The sequence below is a fragment of the Prunus avium genome, chromosome 5, assembly GCF_965620075.1.
Source record: "Prunus avium chromosome 5, drPruAviu1.hap1.1, whole genome shotgun sequence".
NCBI lineage: Eukaryota > Viridiplantae > Streptophyta > Magnoliopsida > Rosales > Rosaceae > Prunus > Prunus avium.
This window is the reverse complement of record NC_142288.1, coordinates 23,751,638-23,779,565: the sequence shown is the minus strand read 5'-3', so window position 1 is coordinate 23,779,565 and position 27,928 is coordinate 23,751,638. Positions and strand designations below refer to the sequence as shown.

Sequence of the window (27,928 nt, the reverse complement as noted above, 5' to 3'; positions counted from 1 at the left end):
AAAGAAACCCTTGGGGTTTTGAACCTGGGTGCCATGGGGAAGGGGGAATCCACCACCACTGTGGTGGGAACCCATTGGAATAAATCCCACTTTCATTCTAAGCAGAAGTTACTATTCTGAGCAAAAGATGAGTCAACTTTTCAGAACCAAAACAAAAGAATCATATTTGTGGGTACATACAATACAAGTGCACTATATCAAAATATTGTTCACATGCCACGGCATGCACAAGCTCCAGAGTTGTGTATTCTTCCGAGTTTTCATAACATTTTATCTAAGATGACTGCAGTATCTTCTTGTAGTCCTCAAAAGAGCCATGGAATGGTGCTATCCTACCCTCTGATACCACCCACAGCTCATCCACACTTCCAGAGATAAGATGCTCATCGTGACTAACCTGTGAGTAATAATAACACACGCCTAGTTATGCACAAACCACAAACTAACTATGATAAATCAACTTTTGTTGCGAATAAAAATCGTGACGAGATCGGGATAATGTACCATGAGAATGCCTCCTTGGAAGATAACAAGACCTTGTATTAGTGCCTCCACAGCATCCAAGTCCTACATGTCAACAACCATTGCAATGTGAATAAATCAACAATCAGTCAATGTGGAGAAAGTTCAAAATCCAGAATACTGTTCTTCAAAATATTAAAATAATGAGAAGGATCATGACTTACCAGATGATTGGAGGGCTCATCAAGCAATATTATGTGTGGTTTCTTGAAAGTTATCTTGGCAAAAGCAACTCTGCTCTTTTGACCACCTAATACATGATGCAACAATAAAAAATAGATCCCATTTAAGCATTTAGAGAATAATGCTAAAATCCATACAGATCAAGAAAATCAACTAATATCTTTCAAGTATTGACAATATGGAATAAAGAAAATACCAGATAAAGTGTACATTGGCTGAAGTGCAAGATTTCCAGTTACACCAAAAGAACCTAAGTGAGATCGGAGCTTTTGTTCAGGCACTCCCTGCAAGAAGGATACTTTATTATTTTACATTTAAAAAAAGAACAATAAAAAGGCATCCCTTAATAGGAAAAGCATGGCACTTCTAAATAACAAGATTATCTGCCAAAACGAGATTAAAGAATTACAAAGGGTTTATCCATCTAGGGGGGCTGAGGCCTTGAACAACAGTTTCACCTAAACTTAGCAATGGAAACTTGTTCATGTGGTCAAAATGACTAACAGTTTTGGTACCAATTCCCAACTCTTGTTCAATGATGTAGTAGATAGGAAAGGGGGAAAATATCATGTCTAGGTTGGAAATATCAGTAGATGAGGTCCATGGATTATATTCTAGTTTTAAAGCAAAATTATCCTAACCCGGTTATGGAAATAGATTCAGAGGGGTTTGATTGCAGGATCCTACCCTGGATTCTCATGTATACATAAAGAACTTCAAAAGCAACTCACAGATACCACCCTTCAAAACATGAAAAGATAAATATAACATATAAAGGAAAAAAAGAAGAAGGTAATAGCAAGGACTCACTGGGTAGCATCGCATCATATACAAAAGGGGATTAGAAGATAAATCTAGCCCGTCAACATGGTGCTGACTGAACACAGCAATCCGAACCTGTAGAAATATAAGTCCCCCTTGAGATTCAAGCATATAAAGTAACTCCAACTTTGCAAGGAGATACAAAGGCCAAATACCAGTTACTTTGCGTTCTAACACAAGGCACATAACGCAGAAAACAAGTATTTGCATAAATAAATAATGATAACTATAAACAAATTAACTTGGTGGACAGTGAGATGTTAGCTAAAATCTGAAATCTATCAATTTGAAATTGTTATCCAGTATAGGTAATCCCGCGAAATATGCAAGATACCTTAGCCGAACGGAAAACTGTCCCAGAGATTGGTTGTAGCTCCCCCGCAATTAGCTTGAGTATTGTTGATTTACCAATGCCATTTGGCCCAACCACTGCATAACAATTTTGACACCACATATACAAGGTGAATCATAAGTAAACCATCAAGTATAGATCCTTTTCAAATAGAAAAAGATTAAACTAGCATACTTACTTGCTATGCGGCTGTCAAGGTCAATTCCAAAATTTAAATTCTTAAACAAAATGGGCCCCCCAGGATAACCAAATGATGCATCACTGCAAACACATACATCAGAAAGATCCCATAAGCGCTTGATCTAAGTAATGAAAACAGAATAAACTTGAAAATAGAAAAGAACACAAACAAAGGATCTCAGGTGACTTGCAAAACCCAAAAAGGGAGCTGACCTGAAACTTATTATAGGAGGACCAGGTCTGTCGTCCGGAGTTGGGAACTCAAATTTATAGCTGCACATGAAAGGCCAGAGTTTATAAAGATAGAAAGAAAAAGCAGAAATGTTTCTAGAAGCTCCTATCCATATAAGCCACAAAAACAAATCGGTGCATACTCAGGGTCATTTACAATCTCGTCCACATGTCCCAACCGGTCCAATGCCTAAATCAAAGTAAAGAAGGAATATTAGTTATATTACAGTCGTTAGAAATGGTTTCGGGAACATGCAAAAATACAATAAAGATCACCTTAATTCTTGATTGAACAAGTGCGGCCCTCTTCGCATTGTAACGGAACTTATCAATAAAAGTCTGCAGATCAGAGTAAAACATGTGAATGCCAAACACAAGTTACTGTAATTCAAAAAACATGCCATTGACAGAGGAGCAAGATGACAAAAGAAGATCAAGAAGAAGAGCGAGTACTTTAACATATAGAAGACATGATTCTATCCTTGTTATTTAAACAGAAAGCTACATGCAGAAAATTTGAAAATAAAAAGAGAAAATATGTGCATTTATCTAAAAATGAAGTTGACTAGGAAAATCAAATTAGTAATTACTGGTAGAAGCAAACAAAGGCTAACAACCTTTGCCAAAGCAATAAGGAGACAAAAAAACAAAAAAGTAATATGGGAGGTCAGCAGAATTAAGTTGAACTGCTGTAGACATCAAGAAAATAAGAACAAGAATAATAGCATCAATTTTTTCATTACGGTAAGATGAAAAACCTGCATGTGTGCTCTTGAACGCTCGTTGGACTCAAAAGCTTTCTGTTGGTTCTTGACCAGTTCAATTCGTGTCCTCTCATATATATCATAGTTCCCCTTGTAGGCATTTAATTTTTGCCCATGAAGATGAAGGATATCAGTGACCACCTGAAAAAACAGAGCAAAGAATGAGGTATACTAAAGGATAGTGCACGTGTTACATAAACTATACTCATTAATACTGTTGTTGATATGGCCAAATGAGAAACTAAAGCACATAAGCAAGTTACCGTGTTCAAGAATTCCCTAGCATGAGAAACAACTATACATGTTTTCGGCCACTTCACCAGGTAAGTCTCCAGCCAGAGGACAGCATGAAGATCAAGATGGTTCTGGAAAAAGAAAAAAGGATACACATGAGGCGGAAAAATGAAAACCAGGCACACAGAATAATATAAAAAGCCTAAAGGGGTATATGAACAACAGACCGTGGGTTCATCAAGTAGTAACAAATCAGGCTCTATAAACAGGGCACGAGCAAGAGCTATTCGCATTCTCCATCCTCCAGAAAATGCTTTAGTGGCTTTTCGCTGCATCTCCGGAGAGAAACTAAGACCCTGTAAAATTCCAGGTCAGTAGGATAGCAATTCAGAAAAATGAACCAGCTGACAAGCAACAGTGTAGGTAAAGGCACAACTTCCTTTCTCAACTTCGAAGAAATTCATTGCATCACACATGCACACATCCAGAGCAACCCATCCAAATGTACCTGAATGGCATGGTTAACTGCCAGCAGGTAGGATTTTCTGTTTCATTTATTAGTATTGGTGGCTCGGTGATTTATACCATTATTGATAGGTTCAGCATAACAGCAAAGAAATTCAACCTAGAATAAGATTGCATTTTCAACTTCTTACCCCATTTCTTTCTGTTACTATTTATTCTAATTTTTGGAGAGTTGAAGCCAGCCCTAAACATCATAAATTTACATGTCAAAAACCAAGCTTAATTCATGTAGAGACTTAGGGGTCGTTTGGCACGGCGGACTGTCATGGACTGGACTAAATCCTAGGACTGTCTCGGATTAACTTGGATTGGCCTAAGCTGGATTAAGTCCTGACCTACGTTTGGTGCTGCGTCGGACTAAGAAGCTGGATTGTAAAAATAGTGAAGACCTATGTTTGGTGTTGTGTCGGACTAAAAAATAATTATTTTAATATTTAATTTTAATTAAAAAAATAAAATTCTAATATTTAATTTTAATTAAAGATTGCTAAAACTATCTTATCTCTTCTTCTTCTTTTTTTTTTTCTTCTCTTTTTTCTCCTTTTCTTCTTCCTCTCCTTCCCAGCCCGTTTCTTTCTCTCTTTTTTATTTATTTATTTACTTTTCTTCCTTTCTTCCTCTCTTCTTCTTCCTTCCCAGGCCATCCCCTTTTTTTTTTTTCCTTTCTTCCTCTCTTCTTCTTCCTTCCTTCTTAATCAAACTGTCTAAATTGAAAGCTGTAACCTTTACTGAGAGAGAAAGAGAGAGTGGTCAAGGATTTTAGGTTGAGAAAAAGAGTAGAAAGAGAGAGAGACAGAGGATGAAAATTCAATACCAGCTATTTATTCCATAAGTTCAACTTGATGGCTTCTATGTCATTTACCGGAAGAATCCTTTAATGGGTACCAATTAGTTTTTAGAATTTTTGTCAAACCACTTCAAGACTGGGAATTCATGACTTCCTTCTCTCAGTCTCATACAAGAAAGCCCACATCTCCGTTAATGGTGTCTCCCTTGCAGTTTTCTTGATCATGGTGGATGATTTCTTGGAAGGTTCAATTGGGTTTGACAGTGGTTGTTGAATTTGGGTTCAATTGGGTTGTGGTTCCAGTGGGTTTGAATTGGTGGTGGTTGATTCGAGTGATTGGGTTTGAATTGATGGTGGTTGATTCGAGTGACTGAGTTTGAATTGGTGGTGGTTGGTTCGAGTGACTGGGTTTGACGATGGTCTGTGGTGATTCTGGTGGTTTGGCTGGGTCTGTGGTGGTTATAGTTCTAGGTGAAGAAGAAGAAGCTGGTTATTGTCGGACTCGCGTTCTCTGTTTAGCGACATCGCTATTTTGCGAACCGATTTTGAGGCTCACTAAATTGGAAGAGCTAGTGAGGCTTTTTGTTTACTGTTGGGCTCTACAATCCCATTTAAATTAGTCCCCTTTCAAACCAAACATGGGTTTCAGGTACAATATAGGACAGTCCTATCTAGTGAGCCCTACCAAACATGCCCTTAGATGATTGTTGCAGAAATGAATGGAGTACTGACCGCAAGAATGGAAGCTGCACGTGACTCTGCGGAATCAGCATCAATGAACTCAAGCCTTTTGTATATCTCCTGAAGCCTCCGTCCAATAGCATCTTTGTCAATTGCCCCATCGCTCGTTTCTGTTGTTTCCTCAAACTCCAGTTCTCTCTTCACGTTATAATAATTTATTTAGCACAAGAAAGGAGCATGTAAACATTAATCCATCAAGAACTTTTTTTTGGTATAAAAATAGATGAAGACTGAAAAGCTAAACTCTCCTCTAATTAAAAACAATATGGTATTCAACCTGTTTAGTGAGGAGACGAGCTTCTTCTTCCATAAGTTGAGTTCTTTCAACATCAGTGTTCAGAACACATTGCAAGGCTGATGTGTCATCACCCACCACTTCTTGCTCCACATGCAATATTTGGAAGTTCTTAGGAATGCCATCAATGGCATGCATAGCCAAGTGCCTAAGAAATGTTGTTTTCCCTGTACCATTTCTTCCAACAAGGCCTGCATGAATTGAGGCACAATCTATTATGTCAAATGCCAACTGAAAATTATTATTACAACTACAACATTATTCAACAACCTCAGAGATTAGAAACTCCATGTACCACAAACTCACTATTGGGAACTCTAACGAAAGGCCCTCTCAACTTGAGAACCAAATCAAGAGCATCTTAATCCATGAAAAGCAAACTCACCATAATGCCTTCCAAAAGAAAGTGTTACTGAACCATCCACAATTAGATCGCGGCCACCCACCGAAACATTGAAGTTCTCCAGACGGATATCCTTGACATTTGGCCCACCAATGCTTTCATGATTTACAGATACAACAGGCATTCCTGCCCTAACTGCTTCCATTTCTGCTAAATGTATTTGATATTGTTGCTGTGTAATCAAAAAGATAAAACTTATAAAAAAACTGAACAAATCTCTTTCAGCCATATAAATCATCAACACCAATAACAACCTAGCTCGGATATAACTTCAACCCAATTATACCCACACTCAACATGGCCCAATAATATTGTACCCCTAGATGATAAAAAACCTCGCATAAGCAGTAGGATATGGTAAGTACAGCTCACATACTAAATTCCTACCTACTTCATTGGCATAATCATATCTTACACAGAAACCTTACCTCTCTTTGGCGCTCATCCTTCCTCTTTCTTCTTTCTATCTTAGCTCGGTCACGTTCAGTTAACAAAGGGCCATCAACCGCCTCAACCTTCTTCTTTGGAGCTTCCCCCTCATCCATCCCATCATCCATTCTAACTGGTGCTGCAAGGCTCCGTACAGTTGGTTTAGCTTTAACCAACCCATGCTTGCCAAACTTTTCGGATATTATACTACAAACCTATCGCAAAAAACTAACGTCAAGAACAATACAAACCCAGATTGAGAAAGCATTATTCACGGAATCAAAATGAATAGCATTGCCAATGTCCACAAACAACCTCATCTCAACTAAGCGTCGCTAACAACATAAAGCCTACAATTCCAAAACTCTTTTTATTTTCTTCAATTTCTCTACAAACCAACGTCGGATTCAGTTTCATGGAATACACATCGAAAAGAAATGGAATTCATAACAACTGTCCAGTATCTCAAATTATCAAATCAGATTCAAAGCAAATGCTATAAGCTCAGCGTAGCAAATAATACATTAATCTACTCATCCAAAACCAGTTTTACTTTCTTTCCAGATTTTCTTTGCAGCCAAACGGACCAACTCAAGGGAAAGGAAAAAATCGCAGACTCACCGAGCGACATTCAGCGAAGTCGCTAACACAGCCAGCGCCGACGAGGAGCTCGCCGAGAGCGTCGAAAGCACCTTCTCCATCGTCGCCGAAATCGAAGTCCTCGTCGGCGAGGACGTTAACGATGTAGTCGATTATGGGCTGGTCTACGTCCTCGGCCCTCCGGCCCAGCACTTCGTGGACCACTGAGCTCGCCACTGTCATTCTCCGAACCAAATTCAATTCCAAAAACGAAAATCAGGATTTCTGTTTCGTTCACTGCGCAAGGGTTTTTGCAGAGATTGAAGAAAAACGATAGAAAGCTCGGCGTTCAGTTGATAAAGAAGGGTGCTTGATACGACGGCGTTCAGTTGAGAGGGCAAATATTCATTTGTTAACAACCAAATCTTAATAGGCATGAAAAAATGGCGGGTGTGAGCCCAGCCCATTTCTTCGGGCCATGGGTACCCAAATTCCAAGAAGTATTTGAAATTGATTCCTAAAAAAGCACGTGCTTCTACAAAAAGCACGAAAGCACTAATGAGTTTTTATGCCAAACGTTATATTTGGTTGTCATGAAGCATTTTTAGCGCAAAAGTATTTTTTTGGCACACATGGACTTAATATCTAGTGCGTCCCATTTGGGCTCCACAATGGCACATCACCAAAATAGATGGGTGGAAAATTGGTCAGTGTCGACGAATTTACCAATGTAACCATGTCACATTATCAATTTTAACAAAATTTGATATGAATTTGATGTTAAGAGAGAAAGTGACACATTAAATGAGTTATGAACAATGTAGGATTTGATCAACAATCCAAGGAGCACCGTAACAATTAAGCTTAAGAAACGAGAAGTGTTTTCAACTCTGATATGAATTTGTTTGTTTTATTAACGTATTATTGACATTAGTGAATAATTCAAAAGGTTCTATGCACCCTTGGACACGAGTCCAACTTGTGAAAATTCCACATCAGTTTCAAAGCCCGAGCCCTTCAAACGTGTCAAAACCGGAAGAACTTGACCGGGTTGACCCGTCCAAGGGTCCAGGAGCCTAGCTCCCGAGCAACAGAATAAATAGCTCCCAAGCAACAAAATAAAATTTCCAAGATTCCAAACGCAAGGCTACGAATTGTCAGTCTCTGCTCCATTGCTCACATCGGCGACGCTTGCAATCGAAGCTCTCTGGTTCTTTCTCAGCTAAGAAAGGCAATTCAAAAACCTAGAATTCGCTGAAACTGAAGTGTTGGAGATGAGGCTGCTGAAGACTGCGACGTGTAATTTGAACCAATGGGCTATGGACTTCGATTGCAATTTGAAGAACATCAAAGAGTCGATAGCTAAGGCTAAAGAGGCTGGGGCTGTGATTCGGCTTGGTCCTGAGCTTGAGATTACTGGTTATGGCTGTGAAGACCATTTCCTCGAGCTCGATACTGTTAATCATGCGTAAGCTCTTTGGATTTTAAACCATTTTTTCAAAGTTGAAGTTTTGAAAAGAAAAAATAAAAAGCTACATTAAAACCAACTTGGACTTTATTAAAACAATTAACTAACCATGATGATTTTTAAGTTATTGTTAATGGTAATCCCTTATGGTGATTGAGAAATGTGATTTTTGCAGATGGGAATGCTTGAAAGAGCTCTTAGTTGGGGATTGGACTGATGGTATATTATGCAGCTTTGGCATGCCTGTGATCAAAGGGTCAGAGCGTTACAATTGTCAAATTCTTTGTATGAACAGAAAGATTATCATGATACGCCCAAAGATGTGGCTTGCGAATGATGGAAATTACAGGGAGCTTCGTTGGTTTACAGCATGGAAACAAAGAGACCAACTTGTGAACTTTCAGTTGCCAAAGGAAATTTCAGAGGCTTTGTCACAGGATTCAGTGCCTTTTGGTTATGGGTACATTCAGTTTCTGGACACGTAAGTGCCAATGTTATTAGCTCTATTGTTGTTAGTCAGGTTTAGACTCCATGTATCACTTGTTGCTTTTGTAGTTCCATCCGTACACTGAAACGTAGGATTGTTTAGGTGAGAATGAAATAGTAGAAATTTTTATCCCTGTTAGATATAGAGGATAGTGCCGCAACTGCCTTGAAAGTTGTCTTCATTATAGTTCCTTGGAATTCATTGAGTTAACCACAAAATTCATTATTATTAAGTTTGGTTGGGACTTTGCAGTTGTCCACGTTTTAGAATCATGCCATCATAACACATTGTGAGGACTTTGTTTTGTGCACAAGAGGTGGTCGTTGGTTGATCCCACCTCTGCATTATCTGAAATGTGCTTCAGGAAAGCCCATAGCTGATGCAGATGGGTCAAATGCCTGCCTAAGTAAAATTTGCAGGAGTTGTGAGCTTTTTTCAGCAGTCAGCATTAGCATTTTTTGTATAATAAGTTCACTCCTAATCTGATTTTATGCATTTCTAAATCTTAAGCATTGTTCCCTTATTAGAGCTGTCGCGGCTGAAATTTGTGAAGAGCTTTTTGCTCCCATTCCTCCTCACGCCGAGCTTGCATTGAATGGGGTTGAAGTGTTTATGAATGCAAGTGGAAGTCATCACCAACTAAGAAAGCTTGATATTCGTCTTCGTGCTTTTATAGGTGCTACTCACACTCGTGGAGGGGTGTACATGTACAGCAATCAGCAGGGGTGTGATGGTGGTCGCCTATACTATGGTACGTGACATTATTTTTTCTTCAGTGGTTCTGTGCAAATTTTCTTAGGATAATATACTTATCAGTGCTGCATATTTTAAGTTAAGGGCAAAATACTGTTTCGTTGGTGGTATTTTGGGTCTATCTCTTATGGAATCTCCTTTTAGTATTATAAAAAACTTGATCTTTAATTATTGTTATGTGATGAATAATGCATCTATTTGTTGAACTATGAGTAATTTGTCGCAGATGGTTGCGCTTCTGTCGTTGTAAATGGAGATCTAGTCGCGCAAGGCTCACAATTTTCGCTGAAGGATGTTGAGGTTGTAATTGCCCAAATTGATTTAGAAGCGGTATGCGATTCTTTTCACTGCTTGTATGTGTCTGCATGTTTCATTTAGACGCTACATTAAATTGCAATGACTTTTATACGACAAAATAACAAATATTTGGTTCATTTCTTTGAGTGTAGTTTACTTCTACTAGTACAGATTCCTTGAATTTCTTACAACTATAATTTGTTACTTTACTACTTTTGCTTCTGGCATAATGGCAGGTTGCTAGTCTTAGAGGATCAATAAGTAGCTTCCAAGAGCAAGCAAGCTGCAAAACCAGGGTTCCTTTTGTGGAGGCGCGATACAACCTTTGTCAGTCTTTTAATCTGAAAATGTGCCTTTCTAGTCCGCTAAAGGTTAGATCCAGTTCTAGCAAAAACCAACTCAAGTAGTTGGGATAGTGTTTTTTTAAAAAGTTGAAGAAAAGCCTTTGGCTTGCCAGTCTTCATCAATAGATTGCCTACAAATATTTCTGTTTTACATCTCTGTGTGTTTCAGACCTTATCTTACAATATAACAAAAGTGATATGCTTTAACATGCTTTCTTTGGTGGAGTTTCCAGTTATGTGGATAAGCCTTGTCCTTTTGACATTATTTATCAAACATTGCTTTAATTAATCAAACATTCACATTTATAAATGAATATAATTTATGATCTGCAGATTAAGTATCACTCTCCTGAGGAGGAAATAGCCTTTGGTCCTGGTTGCTGGTTATGGGACTATTTAAGAAGAAGTGGAGCTTCTGGTTTTCTGCTTCCCCTTTCTGGAGGAGCAGATAGCTCCTCTGTAGCAGCTATAGTTGGTTGCATGTGCCAGCTTGTCGTAAAAGGTTAGTTTTCTTAAGCCTATAGTCGGGTACTATGATTTTATTTTTTATGTGATTGACTTTTCGGTCGCATGATGCATTTCATGTAGAAGGACCACTTATTTCTGGATGGGTGGATGGGGTCCGTAACCATTTCTTACAGGTTTATCATAAGAACTGGATGTATACCTTGGCCTTGCGAATTATACTAACGTAGAAATTACATATGCCACACTTAGAATTATAATGTTTTCAACTTAATCTGAGCAGCCTTAGCTCACAACTTAGTCATAAACTTAGCTAACCAGTGTTTCAGGTTAGGAGAGTGAGCATAGAGGTATCAGTTAGTCTCTCCTTTGAACTTGTGTAAGTAATCAGGGTGCAGTAGAGGCAGAAAAAAGATCTCTTGTATCTTACTGGGAACCATATAAAAATCATCCTCTGAATATATATCATTCATTTATGATGGACTCTTACATGCAGAAATTGCAAATGGGGATGAACAAGTCAAAGCTGATGCGATACGGATTGGACAATACAAGGATGGCCAGTATCCTACTGACAGCAGAGAATTCGCAAAACGCATATTTTATACTGTTTTCATGGGATCTGAAAACAGGTGAGCCCATTTACACAAACAACAATTAATGTCAATGTCCTTTACGCAACTCCTTTTGTGGTTTCTAATCAAGGTAATTTGTGCTTTGCTGTGCATATCTAATGTCAGCAATTCATCTGAAATCATCACAGTTTCTGTATAAAAGTAAAGGTCTAAAATGCACTAAATTGGGGAAGGCACCATAATTCATCAATTAATAATCCAGGAAAAGGTTTTTTAGATTTTAAAAGCACATGAGAACCAATTATTAACAAATTAATAAAGTTTCCATTTGTAGACTTGCAGTAGATTTTATTATCCCAATATCCTGCAGATACGTGCTCATAATATGATATTATAGTAGTCCAGTAAAGGGGTTTGTTCCTTGCAGCTCTGAAGCGACAAAGTCAAGGGCAAAAGTTCTAGCAGATGAAATTGGAGCATGGCATCTTGACGTGTCCATAGATGGTGTCATTTCCGCACTTCTGTCGTTGTTTCAAACTGTAACAGGAAAACAACCACAATACAAAGTAAATATTGTCTGACTTCAAATTCTCCCCTCCCTCCTCCTCCTCCTCATGTGTGTATGTATGTCTGTATGGATTGTGGTCATTGGGATATGACCATAATACATTAGAAACTTAATAATTGTGCTTTAAATTGATTCTTCAACATCGTTTTATTTTGATAGGTAGATGGAGGATCTAATAGCGAGAACTTAGGTTTGCAAAACATTCAAGCTCGAATAAGAATGGTGCTGGCTTTTATGTTTGCGTCACTCCTACCTTGGGTTCATAATAAACCTGGGTTTTATCTTGTTTTGGGTAGCTCCAATGTGGACGAAGCATTGCGTGGTTACCTCACCAAGGTACTGCATTATTTTTACTTGTGGTGTATCGGTAATAAATGGTATTTCTTGTGGGCACTTTCTCTTATCTTAATAAACTTGACCTGCCTGCTAGTTTATATGTAAGTGCTCTTTTTGCTTTTCCTGCACAGTATGACTGCAGCTCAGCAGATATAAATCCTATCGGAAGCATTAGTAAGCAGGACCTTCGGACATTTTTGCGATGGGCTGCCACACATCTTGGTTACGCGTCCTTGGCAGAAATTGAAGCAGCTCCACCCACTGCTGAACTAGAGCCTATACGTTCTGATTATAGTCAGGTAACAACGGTTCAGTAATTTTTCTTCAACTGTATAACTTTTTGCAGGAAACTTTATTCGGGGAAAACCCACAGAAAATGCTTTATGCTCCTGTCCTATCCAAACGAGATAGGTGAATCTGATAGTTCATTCTTTGTAAAACAGCTGGATGAAGTGGACATGGGAATGACATATGAGGAACTCTCAGTCTATGGAAGGCTGCGGAAAATTTTCCGCTGTGGTCCCATATCTATGTTCAAGGTTTGTCTAATGCCTTAACTTTATTCTTTCATAATGGCTTTTACGGAGACCACAGAAGTAGAAAGTTTTGGCGTGTGCTCATTTCCAGGATCAGTTCTCAGAAGACAGATTTACTTGTTGCATTATCAATTCTATAAAGTGGTGGGAATCTTTTGCAGTTCTCTAACTCGGTTCCGATTTCCTGGTTACAGAACCTCTGCTACAGATGGGGTGCAAAATTGACTCCACAAGAGGTGGCTGACAAAGTGAAGCACTTTTTCAAGTACTACTCCATTAATCGACACAAAATGACCGTATTAACACCTTCGTATCACGCCGAGGTATGAATATGCTGACCTTAAGAAACTAAGTGCAGACTAGAATGTCGGTGCTATGAAGCTTCTTTCTGTATCTCATTTTGTTAACTTCATGCAGAGTTATTCACCAGAGGATAATCGGTTCGACCTTCGCCAGTTTTTATACAATGCTACATGGCCATACCAGTTTCGAAAGATTGATGATCTTGTGCATGAGTTAGATGGTGACAGGGTTCATTTAGGAGAATCAAGTGAGCTAGACAAGTTGCGTGATGCTTCACAAGGTGGAGGTGGGATGGGAGTTGTGGCAGCAGGCTCAGGCAATCCAAATGTTGGACTCTAGGGTTTTCTTTCTCTCTTTCATTTTATTTTTTTCCTTCGTCATTGAAAGAAAATAGATAAGCTATTGATCGCAAGGATGCCTATTTTTTCCAATGTGCATGTTTTTCCGTCAAGGGATCACATGTTCATTTTCTCTCCAATAAGTCTGGTGACTGACTGGTCTGTACATATATATATGTTATTACGTACCGTGCTACAAGAGAAGAGACATATTATATATGTTTATAGCTATTATACATTTAGACTGCAACAAGATCACACAAATTTTATCGCATGGCTCGAGCTCAAGGCAGTGCAAGTGCAGCCAAAGTTATTAAACTTCAATTATGTTTGCCACCTGTACAATACAACCAAAGCACTTCCAAGTCTGAGTCACTAATTTCTAATCACTGAATCCACTAGAAATTAAAGGTTTGATCGATAATAGAAAATATGGAAAACTTTGGTTAGAAATTAATAAACAACCAATCCATGTATTGTTGGCTATTTCCCTGTTTCAAAATTTTCTATTTTCTCAACAATTAAAGAGCATTGAGATTTTTTAAAAGAGTTGAAAACAAAATGAAATACAACGTAAGCATGTTTTTAAAGAGGCTAATTTCACTGCTGATGCTCTTGCCAGCTTGGGTCATGGGCTCACCCCGTCCAAATTGTGGGAGCATGGGCTGCCTCTCTCCTGCTCGGTTCTCTTCTCTCTTTTTTTGACCTTCTTGGGCATGCATGCTCAAGGGGTTTTTGCTTGTAATTCTATTTTCTGAAAAAAGTGAAAGGTGCCCCCCCCAAGCTCTCAAACCATTAATATATTCTATTTTTCTAACGTGGGATATTGGATTCCAAACAGTGTGTTAGGAAAATCAGAAACTTCCTTTGCCAAAAAGCATTTGAAAATGGATACCGCTCGCATCCTTCTATAAGGAGATACTCTTCCTTCATGCAAATCACAGTTTGATACATGCAAAAATAATTCATAAAAAACACACCAAAAAAAACTTATGCACATATATCACACTACTAAGGTGAGAAGTATTTTCCCATTTTCTATTTTCCTGAATGAAAAGTGGTCAAATCGTTCCTCCATCTGTTAGGCCCAATCTATAGGGGTCAGATGATGCCTATATTTGTTAGGTTCTAAACACTAATGAAATTTTTGTTGTTGTTGTTAAGTTTTAAACACTTTGATCTTCATTAAGAAGATGGAGAAAAATGTGATTTGAGGCATATTATTGTTTATATATAATTATACGCATTTTAGTAAAACGCATATCGTGATTTGAGAAACAAACCAACCAAACTTATAAAAACTGTATCCTTTATCAAAACAAAGAAATTACACGTAACTAACAAAAAGACTTGATAAATGTATCACCACTTCAAAAAAAGAAAAGCGGGGGAGAAGAAAATCCGTCTCCCTCAACTTCCCCTTCTAACCCCCATCAAGAAAAATTACAGTAAAAAGTCTCCTTCCCCTAAACCTATAATAACCTCATTTCTCTCCTCTCGCTTCCACCTTCTCAGTGGTCAATAAAAGTTAAAAAGACTTTTTCTAAAGCTCATCATGTGAGTCCTCGTCCTCCTCTGAGGCTGCTCCGCCACCTGGGGCACCACCTGACCTCTGGTAAACAGCTGTGATGATGGGGTTGCATACGGCTTCGACCTCCTTGAGCTTCTCATCATAGTCTTCCTTCTCGGCCGTCTGGTTGTCGTCCAGCCATTCAAGGGCTTCCTTTGTGGCGGTCTCAATCTTCTCCTTCTCGTCGGACTCGAGCTTGTCAGCAAGCTTGTCTTTGTCATTGATCTGGTTCTTCATGTTGTAGACATAGGTCTCTAGGCTGTTGCGGGCATCGATCCTCTCCTTCACCTTCTTGTCTTCTTCGGCAAACTCTTCTGCCTCCTTAACCATGCGGTCGATTTCCTCCTGGCTGAGACGACCCTTGTCGTTTGTGATGGTGATCTTCTCGGATTTGCCAGTGCCCTTGTCTTCTGCCTTGACATTCAGGATACCATTAGCATCGACTTCGAATGTGACTTCGATTTGAGGAGTTCCCCTGTTCAATTGAGAGAAATGAAAACTGTTAAATCCTCAGAAACAAAGGGGTGGCAATCTCAAGGGAAGATTAAATGGCAGCAGAAACAAACCTTGGAGCTGGTGGAATTCCGGAAAGATCAAATTTACCAAGGTTCCTGCAATCCTTTGTGAGACTCCTTTCACCCTCAAAGACCTGAGATCAAAAACAGGATTGAATCCATATCAGCATCCGAGTTGCATTTTTGTGAAAACACTAAATTAAGCATTTTGGGACCATCAAATAAACAAAGAACGATACCTGAATGGAGACGGTAGTCTGCTGATCCTGGTAAGTGGTGAAAACCTGGGATTTCTTGGTTGGGATCACAGTGTTTCTTGGGATAAGCTTGGTCATCACTCCGCCAACAGTTTCAATACCGAGGGTGAGAGGCGCAACATCCAGGAGAAGAATATCTAGTATCCATAGGAAATATTTGTTAGTAGGTATTATAATAGTTCATCCAATTACCCTTTTCAAATAAATATATCTTAACTGCCCGCTCTGGCGAGAAATGAGCATACCTTTGGTTTCTTCACCACCCTCTCCACTCAAGATGCTTCCTTGAACAGCGGCACCAAAAGCAACTGCTTCGTCGGGGTTCACACCCTTGTTTGGCTCCTTGCCATCAAAGTAGTCCTTAAGAAGCTGTTGGACTTTGGGAATCCTGGTGCTTCCGCCAACAAGAACGATCTCATCGATCTGGCGCTTCTCCAAGCCAGCATCATCCATAGCCTTCTTCACAGGTCCCATGGTCTTTCTGAACAAGTCATTGTTCAACTCTTCAAATCTGGCTCTGGTCAGTGGTTCAGAGAAGTCCACTCCGTCGAAAAGTGATTCAATCTCCACACGGACCTGGTGCTGGCTGCTGAGAGCTCTCTTGGCACGCTCAGCTTCCCTCCTCAATTTCCCAAGAGCTCTGTTGTCCTTGCTGATATCCTTTCCGTGCTTCTTCTTGATCAACTTGATGAAGTACTCCATAATTCTGTGATCAAAGTCCTCACCTGCAGAGAATGTATGTACACATCAATAACAGACCACACAAATCAAGTATGAGCAAGTAGTAAAACAAGAAAAAGATTTCTCACCTCCCAAATGAGTGTCTCCATTTGTGGCAAGAACCTCAAAAACTCCATTATCAATTGTCAAAATACTGACATCAAAGGTACCACCGCCAAGATCAAAGACAAGAATGTTCTTTTCACCACCCTTCTTGTCCAAACCATATGCGATGGCGGCTGCGGTTGGTTCATTGATAATCCTAGCAACATTCAGCCCAGCAATTACACCGGCATCCTTAGTTGCCTGTCTCTGAGCGTCATTGAAGTATGCTGTGTATTGAACAGGAAGACAATGTCAGGGGCATGACTAATACGACTATAAATATGGGAGGCTATTAAGTTGAATATATGCTTTATTCACCAGGAACAGTAACAACAGCATCCTTGATTTTCTTCCCAAGGAATGCCTCAGCCGTTTCCTTCATCTTAGTCAAAATCATAGCACTAATCTCCTCAGGGCTGAAAATCTTTGTCTCGCCATCCTTGATCTTCACTTGGATATAAGGCTTTCCATCCTTGTTAACAATCTTGTAAGGAACAAGCTTCATGTCCCTCTGGACCTCTTTGTCCTCAAACCTGCCAAATAATAAGCACCAGTCAGTATTAACTTCCAACCAGCTAAAATGATTGCAAATCATTAAAAAAAATAGTGAAAAACACATACTTTCTTCCGATAAGTCTCTTGACGTCAAAGATGGTCCTTTCAGGGTTCACAGCTGCCTGGTTCTTTGCAGCCTCACCGATCAGTCTCTCACCGTCGGTGAAACCAACCCATGATGGGGTGATACGGTTACCCTGGTCATTGGCGATAATTTCCACATGACCATTCTTATACACACCAACACAGGAGTAAGTAGTTCCAAGATCTATCCCAATGACTGTTCCCAACTTGGTAGCTTCTTCTTTTGCGATTGAAATTGCAAAAAGACACCCTGTTATAAAGCTCTTTCCGTGTTAGTACAGATATGAAGCACATATGGTAAATGATGAAATGAATCTCATTTAAACAAGGCATTGGCGCGTCAAGCATCACACGTTGCATAATCAGTACATGAAACCGTAATCCTCGTTGAAAGGAAACTTTGGATGTAACTATTATAACATATTTGGCATAATAATAGCATGAGATTCCAGAAGAGTCTTGTGAATACATACAATATTTAACAAACACTACTAACTGCTGTTCATTGATCACTATCATACCATTTAAACCGTATACTTCCTAGTTATATAACAACCATTTTTATAACATTGCGATTATAATGGTACCATAATGGGAGCAGGATCTACATTTCCTTCATGTTTGGCAATTTTTATTTAAACAAAAATTCTTCAAAGTATCTGTTGATTAATCCTAACAGCTGTTAGTAAGAGTAAATATTGTGATTCTTCTTACCTTTTGTTTCATGTTAGCTTGACGGAAACAAAATCAATCAAATAAATTTCATACACAAACAAAAGACTGCAAAAATACTATGTGTTTTCTTTATATTCTGATCGCTTATTCATGCTTTGTTCTGCAAATCACTTAGTAAGATCCAGAGGCACACACAGAGGCACAGATATCAAACCAGTCACCTACAGATCTCAAAAGTCGCATAATTCAACCAATAAACACACAATTTAATAACTTTTTCAATCTAACTAGATCTACACCTACACTTCAACGTACTCATGCAGAAACTTATCCTCCACTATTTCAATTATGCACAAAAATTCACTCATCCAATAATAAAAACCATAAAAAGTTTCAGATTGATTCGTAAATCTCATCGGTTTTGAGCTACGAACGTCCTCTAACACACTAAAAACCATCAAATCACAGCCAGATCCACCGCATTTTCTCGACCGAAAACAACAATCCATAAATCGTTAAAGAAACAAACTAAGCAGATCTGACACTGAATAACCGAAACACTAACCGAATGTAACGATCGCCAACACGATCAGAGACCCGCGTGCTCTCCAGGAGCCAGCCATGGCGTCTGAGCAACTCCTGAAACCTCTCTGTTTCTCTGAGCTTCTCTGAGATTCAAGTACAAATGGTGGCTTTAAGCCTTGGCGATTTTGAGAGTTTTGGTTTATGGCTTCTGAGTGTTAAACCGCGCGTGAGACAGAGCTTTTATAGAGGGAGATTAACGTATGCTGTCCGCATATGTGATCGGGTGGTCTGTTACCGGACGCAAGCAATTCGTGGAAACATGTCATTTTTGATTAAGTGGACCAATCAGATCGCGAGGCCTGATACCTTGGCCAATCATATTCGACCTCATGTTGGGATGATCTGGACCGTTGGATCTCCCAAAATTGTGTACGTGTTTAGTTAAGATGCAATGGAACTTCGTCTTTCGAGAAACCAGTATCGCTAAGCTAAACGCACCGTATTGGACCAATACATTTATTCCAAAGGGAATTGTTATTCATCTTATAACTTCAGGTATTTTAGTTCAATTTAACTCATTTTTTATATTGATTATTAGCTTCTTCTTTTTATAGAAAGATGATTAGAGCATCTCCAACCAATATGTCAAATTGTTACATGAACATGAAATGGTAAAAATTGAAGGTTAAAGTTACTCCGTAGTCAAATACGATATAAATTTGAAGGCTAGAAGAGATATATCAAACAGCTTGAGGTCAAAACTTTATGCATCATATGAATCCTATTTGTTTTTTAAAATATAATAAAATAATATGATATTTGAGAGCATTTCCAACCGATATGTCAAATTGCCACATGGATATGAAATGACAAAAATTGAAGGTTAAAATTGCTCAAACTGAGTAGTCAAATCCTGCATATATTTGAAGGCTTGAAGAGATATGTCAAAAAAAACATATCAAAAAGTTTGATGTCAAATATTTTTTTAGTCATGAATCCCACTATCATTTACTCTCTTTTAAACTTTATGCATCATAGGTTGAATGCAATACCATTTTCTCTATAAATAAAAAATGCATCATATGGGTCCTATTTGTTTTTAAAAAATATAATAAAATATTATGATATTTGGCATTTCGGGTGGAGTTAATTTTTTTTTTTTTCCAATTTAACATTTTGCATTTGACATCTCCCTTGGAGATGCTCTGACATCTTAGGTGGAGTTAAATTTTTTCCAAAATATCAATTTGTCACGTAAATCATCATTCGTAATTTTCGTTGTGTGTTAATTTTCTCCACATTGTAATTATCATTCGTCATGCAGCTGTGTATAAAAGGGTTATATTGTATTATATCTTGTTATGTATCTAAATTAGTAGTCCTCTGTTGCTTCGATTCAGCTGCACCAAAATGGTTTCAACTGCATCCTCAACTTGTGATACTCGCAAGTGCACGAGCCGTTTGGTAGTATAGCATATGTAAGTGCGAGGTCGATCCCACGAGGATTGGTGATTGAATGATCCAATTTGTTTCCCCTACACAAAATAGAAATGAAAAAAGAAAATAAATAAAACAAGAAAGAATGAAATAACTCAAGCAAATAAGTTCCCAAGTTCAATTAGATTAACGGATTGATTCTAGCTAAAGTATGATTAAGCCATGGTGTTTGGTCATAACCTTGTGTTCCTAATTCCCTAATTTGATCATTTGTTGTCTAACCTAAAACTAAGCATTAGGAACCCATTAAGCATAGAAGAACAATTTAAACAACCAAGCATGTATCTAATCCCTGTTGTCGAATGTCCATACATACTCTTCCTATTCATAGTTCAATTCGAATTAAAGCATGGTGTCTACTCTTAATTCAAACCAAGATAGCTAACATGCAAGCCTAAATGGTGATCAATCATTCAAACTAGCATATTAACTTATAAGCATAATGAATAAGAACAAAAATCATAATTGAAACTTGGAAACTAATTAAACTTGAATACTTAAGAAAGAATGTACATTACAAATAAAAGTAAAGTAGAACTTGAAAAACTTAAGGAGAATTTCAGCACAAATATTTCATTACAACAATTGAAAACTAGAAAGGAAACTAAGAGAATTTGAGGGAGAGAAGGGAAGGGAGCTCTAGAGAAGTGTTTGAGAGCTCCCCCCCCTTGGGGTGTGTTTTGAAGCTTGAAGGCTTCTCTATTTATAGGGCTAAGAGGGAGGAACAACATGATGAAATCCAACACCACCATTCCTCTTTTAATACAACCCATAACTCACACTTCATCTTGTCTATGTTAGTGTGGTTGGAATCAATCTCATCCCATACTTCTTTTGCTGCACTTCAAGCTTTCTTCACATGGGATCAAAGGTGATCAATTGTGGCTGCCTTTTGCTACCAACCCATGTGGTCTTCTTTTGGTTGTTGAACAAAAACGAGTCTTCTGAACCAGACTTGGTGTAGGAAGGCCAGAGGTTTCAAAACTTATCCAATGGGGCTCAAATTTGGATATGTTATAGTAGACACCCATTGGAACAACTTCTATGAAGAAAGTATTCCTATCGGAGCAGTAGAAGTGTGCGTTTTGGGCCTTTCAATTTGGCTGCCGAACAGAGACTGGAATTGACTTCATTTCATTTATGCTTTACATGCATGCACATGCTTTCTCTTTAATAGCTCCATCATGTACCAACTTGATACTTTAGACTTTCATAACTGGAATGCCTCCCCACTTCACTCATTATGTTGGATCCAAAGTCAGTTGCAGCATGGGTGAGGCACATGGCTCAAAGGAGGAGACAAGGCTCAAAGCTGGCAGCTGCAAATTCTCCTGAGCATGGTTCAGTGTTGGATGGGCTAAGGACTCCACATATGTTCAATTGGGCTGAAATTTGGATATGTTATACTAGACACCCAATTGAACAACTTCTATGAAGAATGTCTCCTCATCCGAATTGTGCAGATTGCTGAAATGAGACCTGCAAGGTGACTTACGAAACTGGACTGACAAGAAGTGTGGCCCAACTTTGGTTTTGTCTTTAAGCTCTTGCTCTTATCCCAATCAGCCCTTAACATGCATGGATTGCATCAAATGTGATCTCTTGCTATCTTAACCTACAAAACACACAAAGTGACTCAAAATAAAGAGAAACTAAGCAAAATCACTAAGTAAAGAAGACAAGCAAGTGTATGAAATTACGGACTTATCAAAACAGAAAATGGATTAAAAGCACAAGTTTAACTCAATAACATAGCCAAATCATAAGCTAGAATGATACAAAATGATATACAATTATGAACCGATCATCCTCACATCGTTTGCCTCTCTATAGACTGACATGGATAAAATATGGAACATTTTAGGGAGCTGACGGGAAGGTAAATGATTCTATCCTTTTTTCTTTTCTTTTTAATTTGAAAAATGTAATGTAAATGCCCGTACTTTGCAGATTGATCTAATTACTCATGTATTTAACCTTTGCTTTTAGAATGCAGTAAAAAAATTGTGTTGAATTTCTTACCATATGCTAATTGATAGTTTATACTATACTTAGCTAGCAGGAAGGGGTCTAAGCAGTTTGATTAAGCTGAGTAAATATAATTCAGGCCTTGCTTTCATCTGAAAATAGAATTTTACTTTGCTGTTGTGTGCATTTTTTCTGCAGCCAGCATTCCATTTCTATCTAAATGGGGAAAAGGTAGGTGACAGTTATGGATCTTACAAGCTGCAAGATATTTTTGCAGAGCTTTATACTACAGGTAATTCATTTATTCTTTACGTTACATTTCGTGCTTTTGCATATATTGGTGCCTATTGGTACTTTTTGACAGTTCAAGTTAAGTTTTCTCCGAATGTGATCACTCTATATGTTACGCAATCTTTTATTTCTATCTTGTAATATATGGATGAATTCTATATCATAGTTACTAGACCCTATTACTGATGTGTACTTACTACTAAAGGAATGTCGTCCCAGTCGAAGCCACTCAACCAGGATCGTTCTTGAGATTTTGAGGGTCTTGTGCGAAACTTAAAGCCAAATATTAGTATGCTTGGTACAAAAATAAGCTCATTATGCCCCTATACGGTCCCTTTCTACCTCCTATAAGCAATATGTGTTTAATAGGAAAAAAAAAATTGGCAATCGCAAATTAAAGAGTACCTGCTCAACATCTTCATTGTGATTTTCAATATTAGCATTTTCATTGTCATCATTTTCATTCTTCTCAGCATTACCCATACATTCATCCATATTGTTTTCAATATCTTGCAATTCCTCAACATCATCTTCTTGTTGTTCATTGGAAATTTTCATCAATTGTAGCATGTGATTCTTTAACAATGTGCGGTGGTGCCACTTGCACCACCCCAGGGCCGCCCCTACGCTCAACCTATGAGTTCATTTGGAATGGGGGTAAGGAGAGCTGAACAACTTGTCATACAAGCTAAGAAAGATGAGAATGACAAAGGAAGTGTGAGGGCATTATCACAATGGAGAGGCGCTGCAACATTGTCACAATTGAGAGGTGTTGCGGCCTTGGCACAAGGGAGTGGTGGCCTTGTTGAAGCAGTTGAGAGTAGTACTGCACCTTCACTTGATGAAGTGATGCAGGCTGTCGAATCTTCACCGGGATGGGGGACATGCCGATAGTATTTTATTTTGTGGTGGTTTGCAAGAGGGCTATTTAAATATCAACCTAAGAAGAGAGTGGTGTTTTCAAAAGTGCAAGGTCTTTACTTCAAGGTTGCTTGGCTTATGCATGAAATGGCTGAGGAATAAGTTGGATGGGTGCACGTCAATTGTGAATTATATTATGCTGTTGTTGACATTATGGTTTGGACTTGTGCGGTGGTTTAAAATTTGGATCGATTACCTTATGTTGTACAATTACTTGGATAATTGCAGTAGGTTTGACTGATATTTGGATAATTGTCGCATATTTACCGTCTTGGTTCCTATAGTTTTAATTTTGTCAATTTTATCTCCATGGTTTTAATTTGGAGAATTTTAATGAGGTGTTTCAAATTTTGGAAAATTCCTCCAAATGTTCTTAAGTTTTGACTATGTCCCTCACACGGAGGGATATTCCAGTTCATTTGAGCCTATCTATCAGTAAAACACAAGCAAAATACCCTGCCATGTGAGAGACAGTGGTCAGAACTTAACGGATTGAAGGAAATTTTGACAGAAATTGAAATTATTGATTTTTTGGGAACAGTAGTTTGGCATGCTATTAGGGGTGGGCTGGGCACGGTCCGGATTGGATCGGTTTCACGTCCAAATCACGGCCGAACCAATTAAAATATAACGGTTTGATTTGGTTCGGGTTGAATAAAAGTTATAAGGGAAACCGAACCAATCCAAACCAATTTAAGACGATTTGGTTCGGTTTGGTTCAGCCGGTTTGGGCCTAAGCCCAATTCTCTTTCTTTTTGCATTTTTTCAACATTATTAGCTCAATTATAACCAACAAATTCACAACTTACTTCTTACATAAATCATTTTCTAGAGTACGAAACCAACCTAAAGCTCAAAAGGTCATAAAACTTCATATTTCACTAACTAATATAGCTCAATTCAAATATTCATATATAGTTATTAACTAATTAGAGTATTACACATATCAAATAAAATATAAATAAATAAATATACACATAAACGGTCCAGTTTGATTTAAGCCGGTTTACGAAAGCTCAAAACCAAACCAAACCAAACTATATACGGTTCGGTTTGGTTTTCAAACCATTTAACTTTTTCTTTGTCAAAACCAAATCAAACCGGTAATTACGGTTTGGTTCGGCCGGATTGATGCCCACCCCTACATGCTATGCTGTTTCATATACCAAAACCAAATTCAGATTGTTCGGGTTGAGGGATAATGTTGGCTACTAAATGTAATATAGAGTTAATGATTAAAATAGCAGTGCATAAGTTGAAGGAAAACAGCTGAACAAGATGTGACAATCATTAATCTAATGTTTACCCATATGAGATCATTGAAATGTTGGATCAATGCACGTAAAAAGATTTTGTTGACGATTACATCTTGTTTTTTTTTTTTTCTTCTTGTATGATTTGAGATAGGGCTTGGTATTTATACATCTCACTAAAAAATTCCACACAATCCCACGTTTTAAAAAATTCTAAGAAATTAGCAAATTTTTGAATACCATAAGACTCTATGTTACTTGTTTAAAGTCTTGATTGAATACTACTAGATTTGACAACTCCGTTTTAAAAATCTTAATAGTTTTAATTGAATACCACAAGACTTATGTAAATTATTTAAAAGTCTTAATCCAATAGCACATGACTTTTTTATCTCTAAATAATTTTTTTAAATTTCAATTGAATACACCCTTAAATGAATTTGATGACCAGTTAATGAACCTAATGGATGCTTTATCTTATTTTACCTTGTATTCCTTTGCAGGATCAGGGTTTAAGAAATAGAATGGCAGCCTTTAGTTATTTTATACAAACGAATGGTAATTTAGTGAGCGATCCAGTTTATTTTGTTGGGTTGTGGGCTACACCTACACGAGAACTTGTTCGTCAAACTCACTCAACCGAGCTCTCATCACTTTTACTTTTGACCTGTTCTTTTTCCAGCTGTGCCTTAAATTTGCGTAAGTAAAAAAGCAAATAAAGTCATGGATCGCATTTTGGACGCTTTTCAAATGCAACTTAAACACCTGTTTCTGTCTCTCCATGATTCCATTCTCAAATTTCTCAATAGCTTTTATATATAAGAACATGGTCAGGTGTAGAATTTAGTGACTAGGTTGACAATCCACATGGCCACATACGCACATCACACCCAAACAAACTTTCATTTTGTGCTTCTTCTTGGTACTATAAAATTGAACACCATGCACCAATTTTGGATGGAGATATATTTGAGATTGACATCATACAAATGTAGTCAATACTTGTGACTTAATAGAGGACTAGCTAGTTTATAATAATAATAATAATAATAATAATACTGTGCATCATATAATTAAGGAATATAACATAATATTGTATCTATTATACAAGGCTTATGCCTCAAGAATGTTCCTCCTTTTATTATAGTCTAATGATAATTAATCAAAGATAAACAACTCATTAATTAAGCTTTTCGAAACTCCATCGATGCCTTTGGAGAGTTTGGCAAGATCCAAGACAGGAGATTAACAAAGTTTCAAGTAAATAGCTGGGAACACGATACAATACCATGGAATTTGGGAGAGAGAAGGTTACTTTATTTATTTTCAAACTGGAGATGACCAATTGGTACCACGAAAAGGTTACTCTGTTTTCATCCAAGTCACTCAACTATTTACCAAAATATATTCCGGTTTTAGCAGTTCACAATGAGTAATGAGATTCAAATTCGGATCTTCATATCATTTATCCACAAAAATAAAATAATCTAGTCATATAAGGCTGCCTTCTCTCACAGACAGTAGGTACGCCCCCCCCCCACCATAGGGAGTAGAAGTGGAAGGCGCCGTGTGGTGTTGTCAAAGGGCCTAAACAACATATCCAACCTTTTTATCTAATCTTTTCTGTACAAACAATAGACTTAATTACTTCTGAAAAACCTTTGATTCATGGAGTGGCTATCCCCAGGGGAGCACCTTCTATGACTCACTTGCTCTTTGCTGATGATAGCTTATTATTCTGTGATGCTAACATGTCTGAATGTCAGAATTTGAAACATATTTTTGACACTTATGAGCAGTCCTAGGGCAAAAAATTAATTTTACTAAATCTGCTGTATCTTTTAGTCCTTCTGTAGATGTCAATGAGCAGCAAGCTATCTCATCTCTACTTGGAGTTCCAATAGTGATCTGTCATGAGCGCTATTTGGGACTTCATACCATAGCTGACAGGAGTAGGAGGGCATTATTTCGTGGCATAAGGGATAAGGTCTGGAATTGTCTTCAATCTTAGCAAGGAAATTTGCTTTCTACTACAGGCAAAGAAATTCTTATAAAGGCCGTGGCTCAAGCTGTTCCAACGTATTCCATGAGTGTGTTTTGCTTTCTTGTCGGTGTTTGGAAAGATCTTAACTCTTTGGTTGCAAAATTTTGGTGGAGCAAAGGAAATAAAAGAGGGATCTATTGGAGGAAATGGCAAAGCATCTATACGCATAAGGAGGATGGTGGTCTTGGTTTCAAGGATTTTGAATGCTTCAATCAAGCCATGGTCTGTAAACAGGCTTGGCGGTTGCTCCAATCCCAGGATTCCATTGTTTTCCATATGCTTAAGGCGCGTTACTTCCCCAACTCAGATTTCATGCATGCTACTCTTGGTTCAGCGCCTTCTTGCGCGTGGAGTTCTATTTTGTGGGGAAGAGATCTATTAGAGGCAGGCCTTTATTGGCGTGTGGGTGATGATAAGATGATTGATGTTTACAAAGATCAATGGATACCCAAACCGTCTACTTTTAAACTATATTCACCTCCTTCTCTGCCTGTGAATTCTAAGGTTTGTGAATTTATTTCCTCTCCTCCTGCTTGGAATGTTAGTCTGTTACAGTCATGTTTTTTTCCAGAGGAGGTTGAGTTAATCCAAAGCCTCCCTTTGAGTTGGAGTCTACGTCCAGATCAGCAGATTTGGTTTTTTACTAAAAATGGAAAATATTCTGTTCGATCTGGTTATCAAGTTGCTGTGCAGAAGAAAACTAGTGCTCTCAATAGTGGTGTTGATGGTTCTAATGGTGCTCAAAGGGCATCGTATTGGAAATTGATTTGGACCCTCCATATTCCTAATAAAATTAAGCATTTTTTGTGGCGTGCCACTCATGATATCCTTCCAACTTGTGTCAATTTGGTGCGCAGAAAAGTAACCCCAAAAGGTATCTGTTTTCGTTGTGGCAAGTCAAATGAATATCTTATCCATGCCTTATGGGAGTGCAAATTAAGCAAGAAAGTATGGAGGCTTTCAAGGTTGGGATTTGCTGTTGAGCAGTGGCATATGTTGAGCTTCATTGATTTCTTTGGGAGTGCTAAAACAATCTTGTCTTCTATTGAGTTAGAGCAGTTTGTTTTCATTTGTTGGATGTTGTGGAAAGCTATAAATGATTATCTTCATGGTCAAGGTGTGCATAATCCTACCCATCTTCTTGAGAGGAGTTTTGAGCTCCATGAAGAATTTTACAAATCTCTTGACCAATCACGTGCTTGTAGGATTAATCAGTATGAGTTTTGGAGCTGTCCCCCTGACGAGGTCTATAAGCTCAATGTTGATGGAGCTACTGACAACGCAACAGGCTTGCGTAGTATAGGTGCAGTTGTTTGTAACAAATTCTGGAGTTTTTATGGGGGCCCTAGCTATGCATAGCCCTCGCGGGGTTTCCATTCTAGCTACAGAATTGCAAGCGGTCTATAGTGGAGTTTTATTTGCTATAGAAGC

The 27,928-nt window shown here is 38.2% G+C and overlaps 3 protein-coding genes across 4 annotated transcripts; 1 reads left to right on the top strand and 2 right to left on the bottom strand.

Annotated features, from left to right (window-relative positions):
* Window positions 1-90: 90 nt before the first annotated feature.
* ABCF3 (general control non-repressible 3) lies at window positions 91-7,455 on the bottom strand. 2 transcript variants are annotated; one of them, XM_021960818.2, is made up of 18 exons: window positions 7,090-7,454; window positions 6,468-6,683; window positions 6,022-6,211; window positions 5,619-5,827; window positions 5,333-5,479; window positions 3,516-3,644; window positions 3,318-3,419; window positions 3,049-3,195; window positions 2,567-2,629; window positions 2,434-2,480; window positions 2,273-2,332; window positions 2,058-2,140; window positions 1,862-1,956; window positions 1,516-1,602; window positions 902-989; window positions 687-772; window positions 505-567; window positions 91-397 (listed from the first exon to the last, which is right to left on the bottom strand). In XM_021960818.2, the coding sequence occupies exons 1-18, from the start codon at window positions 7,288-7,290 to the stop codon at window positions 275-277; spliced, it is 2,136 nt and encodes a 711-aa protein (XP_021816510.1). In that variant the 5' UTR covers window positions 7,291-7,454; the 3' UTR covers window positions 91-274. The 2 variants fall into 2 exon arrangements, with proteins under 2 accessions (XP_021816510.1, XP_021816509.1); XM_021960817.2 differs by having other exon boundaries at window positions 3,318-3,644; window positions 7,090-7,455.
* A 684-nt stretch (window positions 7,456-8,139) lies between these two features.
* On the top strand, window positions 8,140-13,791 carry LOC110758868 (carbon-nitrogen hydrolase family protein). Its single transcript, XM_021960819.2, has 13 exons — window positions 8,140-8,515; window positions 8,691-8,996; window positions 9,530-9,753; window positions 9,982-10,085; window positions 10,289-10,423; window positions 10,730-10,898; window positions 11,358-11,493; window positions 11,864-12,002; window positions 12,164-12,340; window positions 12,472-12,639; window positions 12,784-12,879; window positions 13,071-13,199; window positions 13,294-13,791. Exons 1-13 carry the CDS (start codon window positions 8,322-8,324, stop codon window positions 13,516-13,518), a joined length of 2,202 nt encoding a protein of 733 aa, XP_021816511.1. The 5' UTR covers window positions 8,140-8,321; the 3' UTR covers window positions 13,519-13,791.
* Window positions 13,792-14,809: 1,018 nt separating this feature from the next.
* LOC110758869 (endoplasmic reticulum chaperone BiP) lies at window positions 14,810-18,754 on the bottom strand. Its single transcript, XM_021960821.2, has 8 exons — window positions 18,564-18,754; window positions 17,306-17,573; window positions 17,003-17,217; window positions 16,669-16,911; window positions 16,105-16,584; window positions 15,842-15,996; window positions 15,654-15,736; window positions 14,810-15,562 (listed from the first exon to the last, which is right to left on the bottom strand). Exons 1-8 carry the CDS (start codon window positions 18,619-18,621, stop codon window positions 15,061-15,063), a joined length of 2,004 nt encoding a protein of 667 aa, XP_021816513.1. The 5' UTR covers window positions 18,622-18,754; the 3' UTR covers window positions 14,810-15,060.
* Window positions 18,755-27,928: the final 9,174 nt, after the last annotated feature.